This window comes from Pelodiscus sinensis, chromosome 3, assembly GCF_049634645.1.
Source record: "Pelodiscus sinensis isolate JC-2024 chromosome 3, ASM4963464v1, whole genome shotgun sequence".
Lineage (NCBI taxonomy): Eukaryota > Metazoa > Chordata > Testudines > Trionychidae > Pelodiscus > Pelodiscus sinensis.
This window is the reverse complement of record NC_134713.1, coordinates 120,706,073-120,720,754: the sequence shown is the minus strand read 5'-3', so window position 1 is coordinate 120,720,754 and position 14,682 is coordinate 120,706,073. Positions and strand designations below refer to the sequence as shown.

At 38.1% G+C, this 14,682-nt stretch overlaps 1 protein-coding gene across 3 annotated transcripts in view; it reads right to left on the bottom strand.

The window, feature by feature from the left end:
* Positions 1–14,682, bottom strand: part of SMOC2 (SPARC related modular calcium binding 2) — a 175,617-nt gene that overhangs the window by 75,692 nt on the left and 85,243 nt on the right. For 2 of the 3 annotated variants that reach the window (XM_075924671.1, XM_006121968.4), the window contains exons 6-7: positions 9,695–9,778; positions 8,723–8,797 (exon numbers count right to left, since the gene is read on the bottom strand). In XM_075924671.1, the coding sequence (XP_075780786.1) occupies positions 8,723–8,797; positions 9,695–9,778 (159 nt within the window). The remainder of the gene's footprint in view (positions 1–8,722; positions 8,798–9,694; positions 9,779–14,682) is intronic. The other variant, XM_006121969.4, reaches the window with a different exon arrangement.

The window sequence follows — 14,682 nt, the reverse complement described above, 5'->3', positions numbered from 1 at the left end:
TAATAAATTATACAGGTAATTATAATCCAGACTTCCCCTGCCCGGCAACATCTGTGGTCCGGTGTCTCCGTGGGTTTTCCTGGGTTGGATTACTCACAGGGAAAAGCTGTGCCCTCTGTTCAGCAACTCTTTCTTTATCCTCCCAGTGCTTCCTGAGCACCACAAATAGGCTAGTGGTGAAGTTCAATCTCAGGGAGAGAGGTGGAGGAGCAGCAATGTCAAGGGCACTCAGGAAAAGAGGCAGGGTGGCTGTGGAGCCCTTTGGCCAGAGGCCAGAAGCACCACCCCACGGCCAGTGGTGGGCGCTAGGAGCACAGCTCAGTGACCAAAGGGCTCAGTATACTCCTGGGCACTGCACTCTTGGCCCCCAACCACAGGGGTCTATAGTCACTCTACTTCTTTCCCTAAGTGCCCTCACAGTCCTTACTCAGTCAATATATTCCAGGTAGATTTCTTACATTCAGTAAGTTACCAGTCAGGGCCAGCATGAGGAGTTTGGGGAGGTTCCAATGTTCTTGGTTGTTCTTGGAAGCCCTCAGTCTGCCATCATGTCAACCTCTCCTCCTCCCTTCAAAATCACTTTCTCTTCCTTCCACCTTCCTTCATTTGTGTGAGTGTTTGGCACTGTTTGGATTCTGGGTTTAAGTTTAGGCTCATTTCTAATAGACTGAGCTCCCACTAACAGGATACATCTGGGAGTTAAAATGACAAAATAAATATGTTTTGAAATTGTTTATGTACCTCCTTTCTGTACTTACCTGCCAAGACCAGTATTCAGGCCCTCAAGGCTCTAAGGGTACGTCTAGACTACAGGCTTTTGTCGACAGAAGTTTTCTCGACAGTATCTGTCGACAAAACTTCTGTCGACAAAGAGCGTCTAGACACATTTAGTTCTGTTGACAAAGCAAGCTGCTTTGTCGACAAAACCCTGTAGTCTAGACATAACCCTACATGCAATAACACCTTCTGTCGACAGAACTCTGTCGACAAAAGGTGTTATGCCTCGTAAAATGAGGTTTACCAGCGTCGACAAAACTGCTGAGTTCTGTCGACGATATGTCGACAGAACTCAGCGGTAGTGTAAATGCAAGTATAGTTTTGTCGACAAAAGTCCACTTTTGTCGACAAAACTCTGTAGTCTAGACACACCCTAAGTTTCTCCTATAGCTGACAGCATCACTAACTTGTAATGCAGCTTAGGGAATGTAATTCCCTGCTTTGGATGTCAGTGATGCCTTCAGTTGTGCAAGGAAACACCAAAACCTAAGGTCCTAAACCCAGGTATTAGAAAGAAAAAAAGATTTTACATTTGGAGTACATTATTTTGCAATTAATTCTCCAGATTCACTGGGACAACTCTTGCGGTTTTGCACTGCTCTGGAGAAGTGAAGCAGCTATGTGAATCGCTTTAACTCTGGTCATTTAAACTAGATTTATGGCTGCTTTGTCTCAGTGGATCTACACGAGGCCTCCCAAATACACTGGTGAATCCAGCCCTTTAAGCCTACAGGTGCATTCTGATAAACTTAAACTAAACTAGAACCACCAAAATAAATACAAGCAAATTTGAGGGAAGAAGCCAAACTTTGCAGCTGGGTTCCATTTCTATAGTCACTTAACTGTCTGGAAACTCAAAAAATGTTTAAAGTAATACATTGATTTGAAAACATTCCCATTCATCTTTCCTGTGTGTGTTCTAATATCAATTCACTAGGATGTGCATGTCTATTAGCTGCTAATCATGAACAAGAGTGACACACCTACATTCTCTACAATACAAAATGACTTTGAATTTATTCGATTCCAAATAGATTAAGAGCACTCATAATGAATTCTTAAGACACCTGTTACTGTAAGTACTCAGCTGTCTGTATCTGTTTTCTTGTGCTAAGTCATATATCTTTAGTTACACAAAACTACTCTTGAATTAATATTAAGAGCCACATCTGGGAAATGAAAAAACATGTGAGAGAGTAAAAAGGCACAGAATAATTTTTCATTTTCCTGTCTGTTATTTACTTATTTCCTGATGGCCAGTACAAATTACTGTATTAGCACAGAAACAAACTCTTAGTTTAAAATGAAAGACAATGTTATTTTGGGTCTTATCCTGAAGCTCTTAAACCTGCAAAATTGCTTTTGAAAGTTTTAGCCTCATTCAGAAGGGGCCAATATAAGCACTTAAATGCAGAATATGTTTTGTGGGGCCATCTATACTCGAGTGAATTTTACCTCTGGGATCAGGTCCTTTGGGCTTTTTTAATGATAATAATCACCAAAAAACTCATTGGCAACCAGTTGCATAAATGTTACTTAATCTTGGATAAATGACCAGTTAAGGAAAGCTTTGTACAAACACTGTAATAGCCACCTGTTACATTAATCACACTGACTGACAGCCTCTTCTAATAGACTCAAACTGGACAGGCAGTTAAGACATGCAATTATCTTATCCTACACATATTTAAAATAATTTCAATATTGATCATAGTTGTGCTGTTCAAGCAACACATGTCATGAGGCATCATGTAAGAAAGAAAAATAAGTGCTGAAAGTATGTGTGCACAGTATCCAGTTCCCTTCTCTCTCTCTCTCTCTCTATATATATACACACAGGATAAGATAATTACTTTCCTTACTTTCCTGTCCAATTTAAGACAATTAGATTGGTAGATAGAGCAGTAGATAAAAACACGTGGTACCATTTCTATTGTCAATGAGGGTTTTACATGTAGAAAAATTACAATGTTTTAACATAAAATTATGTAACTAATTATATAATATTTAATTGGGCAGTTATCTAAGAAAAAGCAATTATCTGAGAGAGGGAAGGAGATAGAGAGGGAGAGAGAGAATTGCTTGTCTTAACCTGTATGTCCAATGTAAGGTAATTCTTTTACTATATGTATGCATACACACACAGAAAGAGTAAGGGTATTATGTATAGAACTTGTGCATCTGTCTGGGCTATATTGGGTATGTCTTCTAGTTTTACTGTATACTTTAGAAGTGTGTCTGTTTGTCCATTTGTAAGTTTGTTTGTTCAAGAACTCTTCCTGAATGGTAAAAACTAAGACCACCAAATTTTCCTCTCATCATAACTGTACCTGTAGCCTCACTATGTGACAGAATTTTGTCAATAAAAATGCTTTAGGATTGAGCTCTCAATGGATGATTGTTATTGCCTTATAAATATCATATTTCTGTAGCTTTGATTTTGACAATGTGATGTTAAACAGTATTGATCAAATACTAGTGCATTATTTAGAAAAATTAAATAAAATGCCAAACATGGTATTTTCCTTCCTGTGTATATGCAAAACAAATAATGCCCCCAAGTTAAGCAAATTAGATGAAATCTTAGCTCCAGTGAATTCAATTAGAGTTGTGCCATTGATTTCAGTGGGGCAACATTTTCACTCATTACTTCAGTGAAACTATTTGTGTTCTTAAATTTAGGCATGTAAATCAATGTCAGGTTCACTGTGATGTGAAGACATTTCTTTTGGGCATCTTTTTCTGTTTATTGACAATACTTAGTATAGCTTCATAAAAAGTTAATAGAGCTACTCTAATTTACACCAATTGGGGATCTGACCAAAATATCTTGGAATATGCTGTTTGATAGCTACATATAACAGAATATGAATAGCTATAGTAAAATACTGTCAGTCAGGTTGTAAATTGTCTTCAATGGAGTTGTCTTGATTTACACCAGCAGAGAATCTGAGCTTTCATATTTTGGTGAATCTCATATAGGAACAAAACATTACTTTTATAAATGCAGAAAAAATGCATGGAAAGACTTTTTCTTGGTCTTTTTATCAGGCCATCAAAGGAAATTTGAAACACATAAAACTTCATCACATTCAAACTTTTAAAAAAGTTAAAGAAGTCAGGACAATTCTGAAGACAAACTGAAAGTACACCAGAAACTGTTATACAATGCTGACTTGTAATCCAAGAATTTACATCTGTAAATCTTCCAATTTTTTTGTTAAATTCATTTAGACTTTTTAAAAATCAAGTTATGGGGTAGCTAGTGTAAACTGGAATTTCCTGCACCATTATTTCAGTTCCCCAGTTACTAAAAGCCAATACTAGTTTTATTGGTTAATTATAAGTGACAGGTCACTTACAGAACAGCAAATGTTTTACAAGCCAGTTATGGTGAGGTACAATAAAGACAATGTGTTCATTTGTAGTCTTTAACCCATCAAAAGTGTTGGTACTATCTTGCGAAGAAGGGCACATAATTTAAAAATCACACATGCTTATGTTACAACAACATTTATGAGTAATTCTCTCATCAAGGAAAGTTTATATATGGCCATGAATCTTCCACCATGATATAATAAACATACATACGTAAATACAAAATATAAAGGAGACAAAACAACACAAACTACTGTGCCATACAGACTGTAAGTAGCAACTTGGACTTTACTACATTTTGGGTTTTGTATTTGATATAGATTATAGCAGGGGTGGCCAACCCATTCCGGGCAAAGAGCCAAGATATCAAAGGATCTAGCGCGAAGAGCCAGGACAAAGTTGTCGAGGAAAGAAAAAAAAAGGACTGCCACTTTTAGAGGCTTTTTGGCCTCATCAGGCCACCGTCCAATGACATCTTTAATACTCCATCTTTAATGGCCATGCCGGACAGCTCCCTTACCCCAGTGAGCATAGGGAGCTGGGAGGAAAGGGCCATTTTCAGGGGCATGAGGGCGGCTTTACAAGCTGCAGGGGGGAAGGACTTCGCGAGCCTCACACTGGGGGAGGAAGAACCACATCTGGATTACAGTTTTGTTGAACTTTTACATAGAAGGCCAGATTATTCTCTCATTTACTCCAGAGAAAGCAATCTCATTTAGGCCATTGGAGTTACACTGGTACAACAAGGGATAACATGTCCCATTATTGATTAACTGGGTTTCGCCTCATTTTGTATGTAAAGCGTATGTGTGTGTGTCTATGTGTGCATGCACACGTGTATGCAAACTGGTTTGGACACATAGGAGTTGCTCAGCAAACTGACTATCAGAGATCTATATTTAGTCTTATGGTGCAGGATTTGATTTTTGTTCTGTTTTGTTTTTCATTTACCTCATTGGAATCAATCATGCGTCCATACCCAGTACGTTTAGTAGTATACAGACAAATTTTACCTGGATGTACCTGAATGGTTTGAGATCAGTCAAGGAGTTAGTAGGCTTGATACGGAGGGAGGGGCTAGGGAGGAGGAAGTTTAATCTATATTTCTAGGGGTTTGAGAAAAAACACACCACTGGCGTTTTGGAGGCTCAGCCTCAAAAAGAAAGCAGCATAAATATTCACTGTTGAATTATTCTAGGCTCGCTTAGTCTGGATGGAGTCCCACCACTGTAAAGTCCTAGCTTGGCAAGGCCTATGTGCTGCATTCACAATGCTGCTATGCTGGTTCATGCATTGAGATTTATTTCTAACAGGTTATCTCATGATTCTTAGTCATGCATTAAACTGGGCCACTTGTTGAATTAACTTGTAATGTATCGTGGGAGAATGTGTCTGTCCTTGCAGGACATCTCTGAAGAAATGCTCATGTCAACGCACTACAGTTTTTCCAGGAGGCTAATGTCAGCTTCCAGCCAGCTGGCAGTGCAGGAAAAGGATTTCTTGGAGGACTTTTATTCAAATGCTATGGAAGTCCAGAAGAAATGGGGCAGCCAGGCCTGGGGCTAAAATACGATGCAGAGGAAGGGAGGAATTAGACAAGAAAATAAAGTCCTGGTGGAATTGTGGAGAGGGCTAGACAACCAAGGTCGAAGTGAAACCTGTGTCATCTTATACCCACAGCCTTGTCTGCACCCTTACATTCAGGTTAGAAGATATTTTGCATGGAGCAACACACAATCTGTAGCCCAGACTAATTCTGCAGTGATGCCATATCTGTGCTGTGCTGCATATAGGTGGAAGCTGGAACAATGACAGTACTTAACACAACTAATAAATATTCTAATTGTAAATATTCTAAGTTTGAAGCTTCCCAATCAATAGTTTCATATTGTACAGGTAAAAGAAGAAAAAACAGGGACCGAAATATTTCCTTTTAATTTAGATGTATTGGATCTCATCAGCGATGAAGGACTCTCATTAACATTCCGTAGCATTCATCAGCTTTTTCTTTTATGAGTTCCCAAACTTCTTCATGTTTGAATTTTGAATCACTAAAATTAGTTCCAAACTCAGTAGGTCTTTTCTTTGGATATAATTGGTCTCCAATATCAGAAAAATGAAGTTCTTCTGGAGAACCTTTTTTGTTTTGTTTTTTGGGGTTTTTTTTACACTTCCAGAAGAATTTTGCTTATTATGGCTGATGTTAAATTGAGAAACAGCAGGGAAAGCATTTGCCTAGAATAATGGTGTGCAAACTTTTCCAGTTGCATCCTCCCACCCCACACACACACCATCCGTATCATTCACAGAATTTGTTGCACCCTCTCTCTATTATTTGAAGTCTGAAACTGTTTGTTGCATGGGGGCGTTGTTTACAAATTGGTGGAAGGAATGAAAACTTATATTATTAAATATATAAGACTAGGTAAAGGTTATTAGGAAGTAGTAAACACATAGCAAACTGCAAACATGTTCATAAACAGTGTATTTGATATTGATTGTCCTAGAGCCAGTGCTTGATACTTTCTATGCCACCATAATCTGTTCACTGCTGATTAGGCTGTGCTTGCACCAGCCTTGAAGGTCACAGTGTAAGGCAGAGGGAAAACAGATGAGGCTATTCATTCCTTTGGTTTAGTATTAGAGTATCTTTCTCACAAGGGGTTTTGGGTGCTCAACTATTATGATGTATATTGCCAGTTTATGTTTTTAGTATCGATTATTAATCATTAAATGGGTTTTAAAATTAATGAGAATCAAAATTCATTTTAAAGGCATCATAGGCCTGTTATAGTTATGAAACTTACCTAATTGTTGAAAATAACCCAGCCTGCACTTTTGTTTGTTTTTTAAAAGGTCAGATGGCTGATGTTTCTTCTCCCCCCACCATGAGAACCATTTACAACCCCTTGATGTGCTGTGCCCCTCCAGTTTGCACACCTCTGGCTTAGCACATCCCCTAAGATTTTTTTGTAGGGCTATTCTTTTTTAAGTTCTGTGATATTCTCTTTGAACAACAGTGGAAGTATGAGAAAGCATTGTTTTGATACTGTGAATAAACCATATAGTTGACAAATAGAGATTTGTGGGGGCCTACAATATACACTTCTTTCTTTGGAAAACTGCTCATCTTCTTATACCCATTTTTACCCAATTCAGCAAAGCTCATTAACTTGTTTAGTTTAGAGTACATGCTTAAATTTCCATTGGGACTTAAACATATTCTTATGTGTTTTGCTGAATCAGGGGCTTTATTAGCAATGCCTTGGTTTTGTATAAACCCTTTGTACCCAGTGAATATCTCTTGGTATTATCTATTATTCATGCCCATGGCATTATCTGATACAGGAGCTCAATTCAGTGGTGGATATAGGGCAGGGCACTTCAATAGGCCCCACGCACGCACCCCACACACGCTATTTCTGGTCGGTTGCTGCCAAGGCGCATGCGCGAAACGTTACTTCTGGTCAGCTGTTGCCGAGGCGCATGCGCAAAATTGTGCCGGCCCGGGCCCCACGGCGTTTCCTTGGGCCCTGCAAAATTATCATCCGCCCCGGCTCAATTAGTGACTAGAGTAGAAACATAAGATCTGAGAACCAGGCAATTCCAAGAGATTCTATTTGGGGAGTTTTCTGCAGCTCATCCTATCACTGGAGTAGAATTTGTGGCCCTTCATAGCTGCAGATTTCTCAGGACTTGAGAGATTTCATTGTGAGCATTAAACATGTGCACAGAAAGTAAGTTCCACATTTCTGAAAACTTATTTATAAAGACTAGCAAACAAAGATCAAACTTTAAAAAATAAAATACAAATCAATGTCATCAAACCCATATTAAATTGGTCCCTGATAATTAACTCACAAATTATCATAATTTGGCCAAAGGCACGTTTATAAAACAAGAAAGAAAAACTGAGAAATCTGTCCTTCCACTTTTTTCTGAGCTGAAAAGCTATTTCTAATGGCACATTTGCTCCCATTCAGATCTCTCTCTACCAGATTTCCCTCACGCATAAGCCCCACAGCATCTTTTCTACGTACATATTTATTATATATTACCAAGATACATAAAAATATACAAAGTATTAATAAAAACAATGAACAGTCCTGTGGCACCTGAGAGGCTAATACATTTATTAGGTCATGGGTCTTTTGTGAGTAAAACCCGCTTAGTTTAAGGTTCCATAGGACTGCTCATTGTTTATCAGTTACAGACTAACACGGCTACCTCTCTGAGACAAAGTATTAATGTAGATGAGAAAAATGTGCCAGATCTGTAATTGTTCAGATTGTCACAGCTCCCTCCTGCAGTTTCACACAAGCTGTGCTGATTTACACCAGCTGAGTATCTAGCCAAAATGTTTCACATGAAAAAGGAAAATATAATAATCATGTTGCATAATCTCTATATTATATCACAAATCTTAGGTCACTGTTGTGATAGCAAGATGGAAGTATAAGCTCTGGTGTATTTAAAATAACTTTCACTTCCACAACTGCATTTTGAATATGACTTACTAAATTATTTCCAATCAAGTTTGCAAAGCAAAAAGACCACATATTCTTACCTGAATTTTTATTGGTTTTGTTTTGCCTACTCTTTACTTGTTCGGTCCATAATGTAGGGTAACGAGAAGCTATATCTAGAAAAATCAAGCAGGACAATATTTACATTATTACAATTTAAATAAAAAACAAATGTAGCAAGCAAACATTAAGTGGTCAAGGAACAAGATAAGGCTGACAGCACGTTGTAGTACATGCCTAACAAAGAAAAAGATACAGTGCAGCACTTTGCAACAGCTAAATCCATGCCTATAGCAACAATGAAAAAATACAGTCTTCAGCAGGGTTGTATGGGGCATAATAAGGGCAGGGTTTGGTTTAAACTTTTGAATTTAGCCCGTTACACTTTAATATGAACAGACGCTCAAGTCTGAAGTAAATCTCCACTCTGAAAAATGATGGTGAAAGTGGGGTTGTGGGATTCCATAGTTACTCTGTCTCTGTGATGTCCCTATGCAATTTGCTGACTTTATAAGTAAGATTGCGGTACTCCGGCTTGGAAACACGCATGACAGCTTTCAGCTTCTTGGCAAATCACCAATACTGTGCTAAATCCTGAAGCATTTGGGTGCCTTTATTTTTAGGGTATGTCTACACTTGCAGCCTATTTCGGAATAGGTGAATAAATAAAGCCCTATTTCGAACTACCTGTTATTCCTCCTGCAATGAGGTTTAACAGATAGTTCGAAATAGGGCTTTATTTCGAACGCCCGTTTCACTGCCGTGTGTAGACGCGGGCAGTTATTCCGGGCTTGTAAATTTCAAAAAATGGCACCCGGCCAGGAAGATGCAAATCAAGCGCAGAATATTTAAATCCCGGGCTTGATTTGCAATTCCAAATGCCTACATTTGCAGCCCTATTCCGAAATAGGCTGCAAGTGTAGACGTACCCTAAGGAAACAGTTATGCTCCAGTATACAGTATATAATGTGTCATTTTGGTGTTACTCTGTTACCATTCCTAAAGATGCTTACCTTCCTCATCACCTTGAGGCTGTGTCTCCAGCGCAGGAGCTGAAGCATCATCTGAATTCAGAATGGAAAAGATTTGCAAGGAGACTACAATTATGAGAGTAAACTAAATAAGTGTACATACATGGTTGATGCTAATGATTTGCACATAGCCCCGGCCGGTTAATAAACAACATAAGTATTGTTGATGTATAGAGCACACACAAACTACAGATTATAAATCCATGGCATTTAAAGTTATTTTTTATGTATATAAACGACCTGGGTGCAAGATCTTTAAGACATCAGTCAGTGAGTCGTTCACTGCCAAGGTAAAAAAATACTATGTAATATAAGAGAATTGATATAGGCATAGAAAAAAAGTAAGCCCTGTGAAAGCAAAAGCAATCTGGGCAAGTGAGTGGATATAATCCTCCTGACAACCTAAAACAAAATCAAGGTTTCTTTTGGCACGGCAATATTAATTTGCTATGCCAGCTGTTTTCACAAACAAGATCTTTAGTTTAAAGAACCAGACAATCATTTGCATTACTATCATCCTTCAGTCAGCCATTCACGTCCTCTACAACCAACGGCCATTGCAAAAGAAGAGGGCATAAAATGTACTGGAAAGAATACAATGAAGGCTAAATTTTCAACTTATTCAATAGCATTGCAAGAAAGACATATAAACAGAAAATCTCACTGTAAAAAAATAGTTCAAATGAGCGAAGCTTTGTGAAACAGTTCAGGTTGAATGTTTCTAATCCAGCACTCTTGCGACCTGACCAGTGCAAAACCAGAGAATTTGCCAAACCACGGGAAGTCAATATTGTCTACTGGAATCTTAGAAGACATTTAGGGGTAAATTAGAGCTAAATAACAGCACAGAACATTGAGAGCCAGGACTGGTGGCTATAAAAAATTTTATGGGACTGCAGGAAACTTGGCCATGCCCATGGTAAGTGGACAGCCAGCTAACTAAAATCAAGCCAGACCACAGATGTTGCTGGACCAGAGAGTGCCGGACTAGAAAGATTCAATCTGTAGTACATCTTTTCAACCCAAATACCTTTTTATAGCTATTTGCAGGGGTTGACTATTTTTATGATTTAATACACTAAAAGAGCCACAGTATGCAATATAACTTAATACATATTGGCCACTTGGTGGCATTTCTTGTAAGTAGACCCATATCCAACATTATGATGCCTCACCAGAAGCAATATCCTTGGTTCAGGAATTTGGCTAGAATTCTTTCAGTTCATCACTTCTGGATCCCAATCTCATTGGTTCCCCAATATTTTGCATAGAAGCTATAACAGAATATAATGACATGCACCTATTTTTACTAGGATGATTTCAGGTATCAGTGAAAATGGATTATACCATCCACCTCCTTGCTACAGTAACTCACTAGCTGCCTCATCCTGCTTTCTTTTCCCATCACACACCCTGCCACTCTGTTAACTTTCTGTATATCACGCGAGGGAACAAGAAATAGTCTATCCCTTCCCAATATACAAGACTATAATTTACTCCTCGGGAACATAGTACTGCTGATAAATACTAAATCGATAGTCATGCTGCTATCCTTAAGTCCTCTCTTTGCAGAACAGGTAAAGCAAAGCAGCAACAGTGGAAGCTTCCCAGCTAATACTCTTGAACCTAAATTTGTGAAGGACTTCCTTTTCAGATGAGCAAGTCATTCATTCTCCCTATCAAGTCAATATTTGGTCATTATATTGAGATGGATTAGAAGAATGTACATTACTGTCAATTTTACCAAAGGGCGTGGGTGGTTTTTTTTGTAATATCATCTGGAAAGGGGACTGAAGCCATCAGCTCATTTTAGAGCAAACACATGTATGAATTCAAGACTTCAAGCAAGATTGTCAAAACTATCTGATTCAGAAAAATCTCCGTATATTGAAGGGTGGAGGATAATAATAAATAATACCAAGAAATTAATTCATGTGTTTGTTCATTTTTTCTAATTAGATTCCAACCTACATTTTCATTAGATAGATCATTTGTTCTTAGATTTGGTATTGCCTAAATTCAGCTCTATTTATGGAAACTATACAGATGAGCAGGCCAGTGAAAACTATTCTAATGGCAATATTGTTCCATTAATGAATACTTTTGTTCAAGTGGTATTTAAAAAGTTAGTCCATGATATTTTTAGAAGAGCTAAGATGGGAAGAGAGAGGATCTTATTGGTGATTAGTGAATCAGATCTTTGATTTGAGGATATCTGTATAACTTGAAAAAGATTGTCTCTCCTTAGAAGTGGGGGAATAGCAACAGGCATAGCTGAGGTATACCTAACTTGAAAAGGAACAATCCATTGGGACACTAGTAACTTTTTGTATTTGCTGTTTCATATCCACCTGTTTTTGAAAATACATATATATTTAGAGTTTGGAATGAAGATGTATACTAATTAATCCTTCAGAATAAGGACCAATATGGCATTACCACTATATACATTCAGAGCAGTTTCAATGTAATTTGTTTACTAAAATCATGGTGTTTATAGATCATGGTGAAGGTGTATGTTTAAAAACAACTCTGATACTCAACTCTAACTTATCCAAAACATTGCCGTGCCCCCTGCTAGAATCAGAGGAAGGGGATATGGCCTTGATTCAGATAACAGCATTCTTCAGCTAAAATACATTTTTTTTAGTCCTAAGTGGGAAAGAGATTAAATGTCTGGATTATGGAGACATTAGTAAGGCAGGAAATGTCCCTGAAGTTTTTTCCCCCCCCTAGTTTAAGAGTACTAGTGTCAGTTCAGTAGAGATCCTCATCTTCAAAGGCCTGAAAGTCTGCCCCTGCAGTGCTTTATTCTTATAACAGACAAAGCAGAAGTAGAACTTGTAGGGCTTAGAAATATCACAGGAATCTTGCTGGCCATCTTTGTATGGCCTGCCAGCTATTCTATTCTGATGTGTCTGGAAATGGATGATAGGAAAGAGATCCTATAATGGGCTAGATGGACCTTTGGTCTGACACAGTATGGCTATTCTATTCTATTCTATTCTATTCTATTCTATTCTATTCTATTCTAGAAATTCCTGGTCAAAGGGACAATATTTCTACTGTATAAACTGTAAAAGCAAAGACAGAGCTGAAACTCCTGTAACATCATTTGTTATAATTATATGAGTGGCCTCTAGATCTGTTCTGTTTTGACAATGCTACTTGAAGCAAAATGCCAGGAATTGACATCTTAGAAGAAAAAGAGGGTGGATTCAGCTACTGAGAAGGAAGAATCAGGAACCTTCTGGGAAACAGGACATCTGCATTTTGTGCCGAAGTTGTGCTAGTGAATAGAAACAAGGCACAAGTCAACTGTAACCGTGTAATATCAAAACAAACACTCTTGATGAAGAAGACAACGTTACACATACACTCTGTTCATCTATGGCCTCTGATTATATAGATGCTGTTCATTTAGGCTTTGCAAACTCTCATACAGATCCTCATCAGTAATCATTAAGCTTCTGGCATTCTGCAGCATTGGTTTTATGGAATGTAAAATCAGATTGCCACCTCCTTACAACGGCACATTTCCCATGTGATAATACCCATGAGTGTGCTGTGGGTTTTTTGACAGAAAATATATGGTGGGTTTTGATTTGCTAATTCACTTTTATTTCATGTATCAGCAGATCAAAACTCATCTCAGATGAAGTCATGCTTTTCTCCTTCCCTCTCCCATCAAAGTCAGATGAAAAAGTTCATCTCTGAGGGAAATTTCACACTCATGCTTAGAGGACTTTGGAGGTTGGTTGGCTATTAACTACAGATACTTTTCAAGACTGACTACACAAGATCTTAAAATGTGAAAAATGTTGATTGAAAACACTCTCAGCATGATTGAGAAAAAGGACCTCAAGGTGTGCCTACAATAAGGTATGAAAACAAAAAAAGAGTCAGACATCTTTAGCCAGGTAAATGCTAACAGCTGGTTGGCCTCAAGAGCAAATAACACAGCTGGATGGTTCAATGTTCCACAACATTTCCCTTCATGCCTGGTTTTGGTAGAGTTGAATGTAGACAGGAAGACTCATTTATTTTATCTTCACCACCGCTTAGCTCTCTAAAGAAAGGCTCACAGATAAAAACAAAGATTTCCAAGCCCCAGACAGGTTTTTTTACATGGTACAGTAAATATAGTTCATAACCAAGAATGAAATTCATGACCCACAGAAAGCATATTGGCAGTCTGTGGATACCTAAAGCTCAGTGGATCCCAGGGGCTGTCTGATAAACACACGAAGGAAGAATTTCAGAGGTAGCCTTTGTTTCAGCAAAGACAGAGTCCAGTGGCACCCTAAAGACTAGCAATTTTATTATGACATAAGTTTTCATGCATTGCAACTAACTTCATCAAATGCATCAAGTGAAAGAAAAAGCAACTAAAATTACATTGGGCATTTTTATTTCTTATTTTATTTTATTTATTCTGGCATAAATCTGGAGTAACTCCTTTGAAGTTCATTTATACCAGCATTACAGAGAATATAATTTGTCCAAATATTTTCATTTGCCTTTAGAATGACTATTTTAAAAAAATTGTTTTGTAGTTTATTTAAATAAAGTCAAGAGCACAACTTCATCCATGGTATAATTCCCACCAGTGTTAGTGGAGTCACATTAAATATGAATTTGCCTCAGGAACATGAAATATTATAGCATGCATACATGAGGATGTATCTTTAATAGCAGCAACTCTTTGGATATGAATATGAGCCATCAGTTGAACTCAGGACTGGGAGAACAAAGTGCCAGGCCTGAGATGAGTCACGTCCAGGTTGCTATGGAGATGAAGTAATGGCACCAGTTACCTAGATCTTGGAGCCGGCTCTACCAGACAGACAGAACAGGCTGACATTCAGGACAAGAGAATATTAGGGGCAATAAAAATGTAACAACAATTTACTGGGAGGGGAGTAATGGGCTTGGAAGGGAATTTATTTTCCAGTTAACCCAGAGTAGCA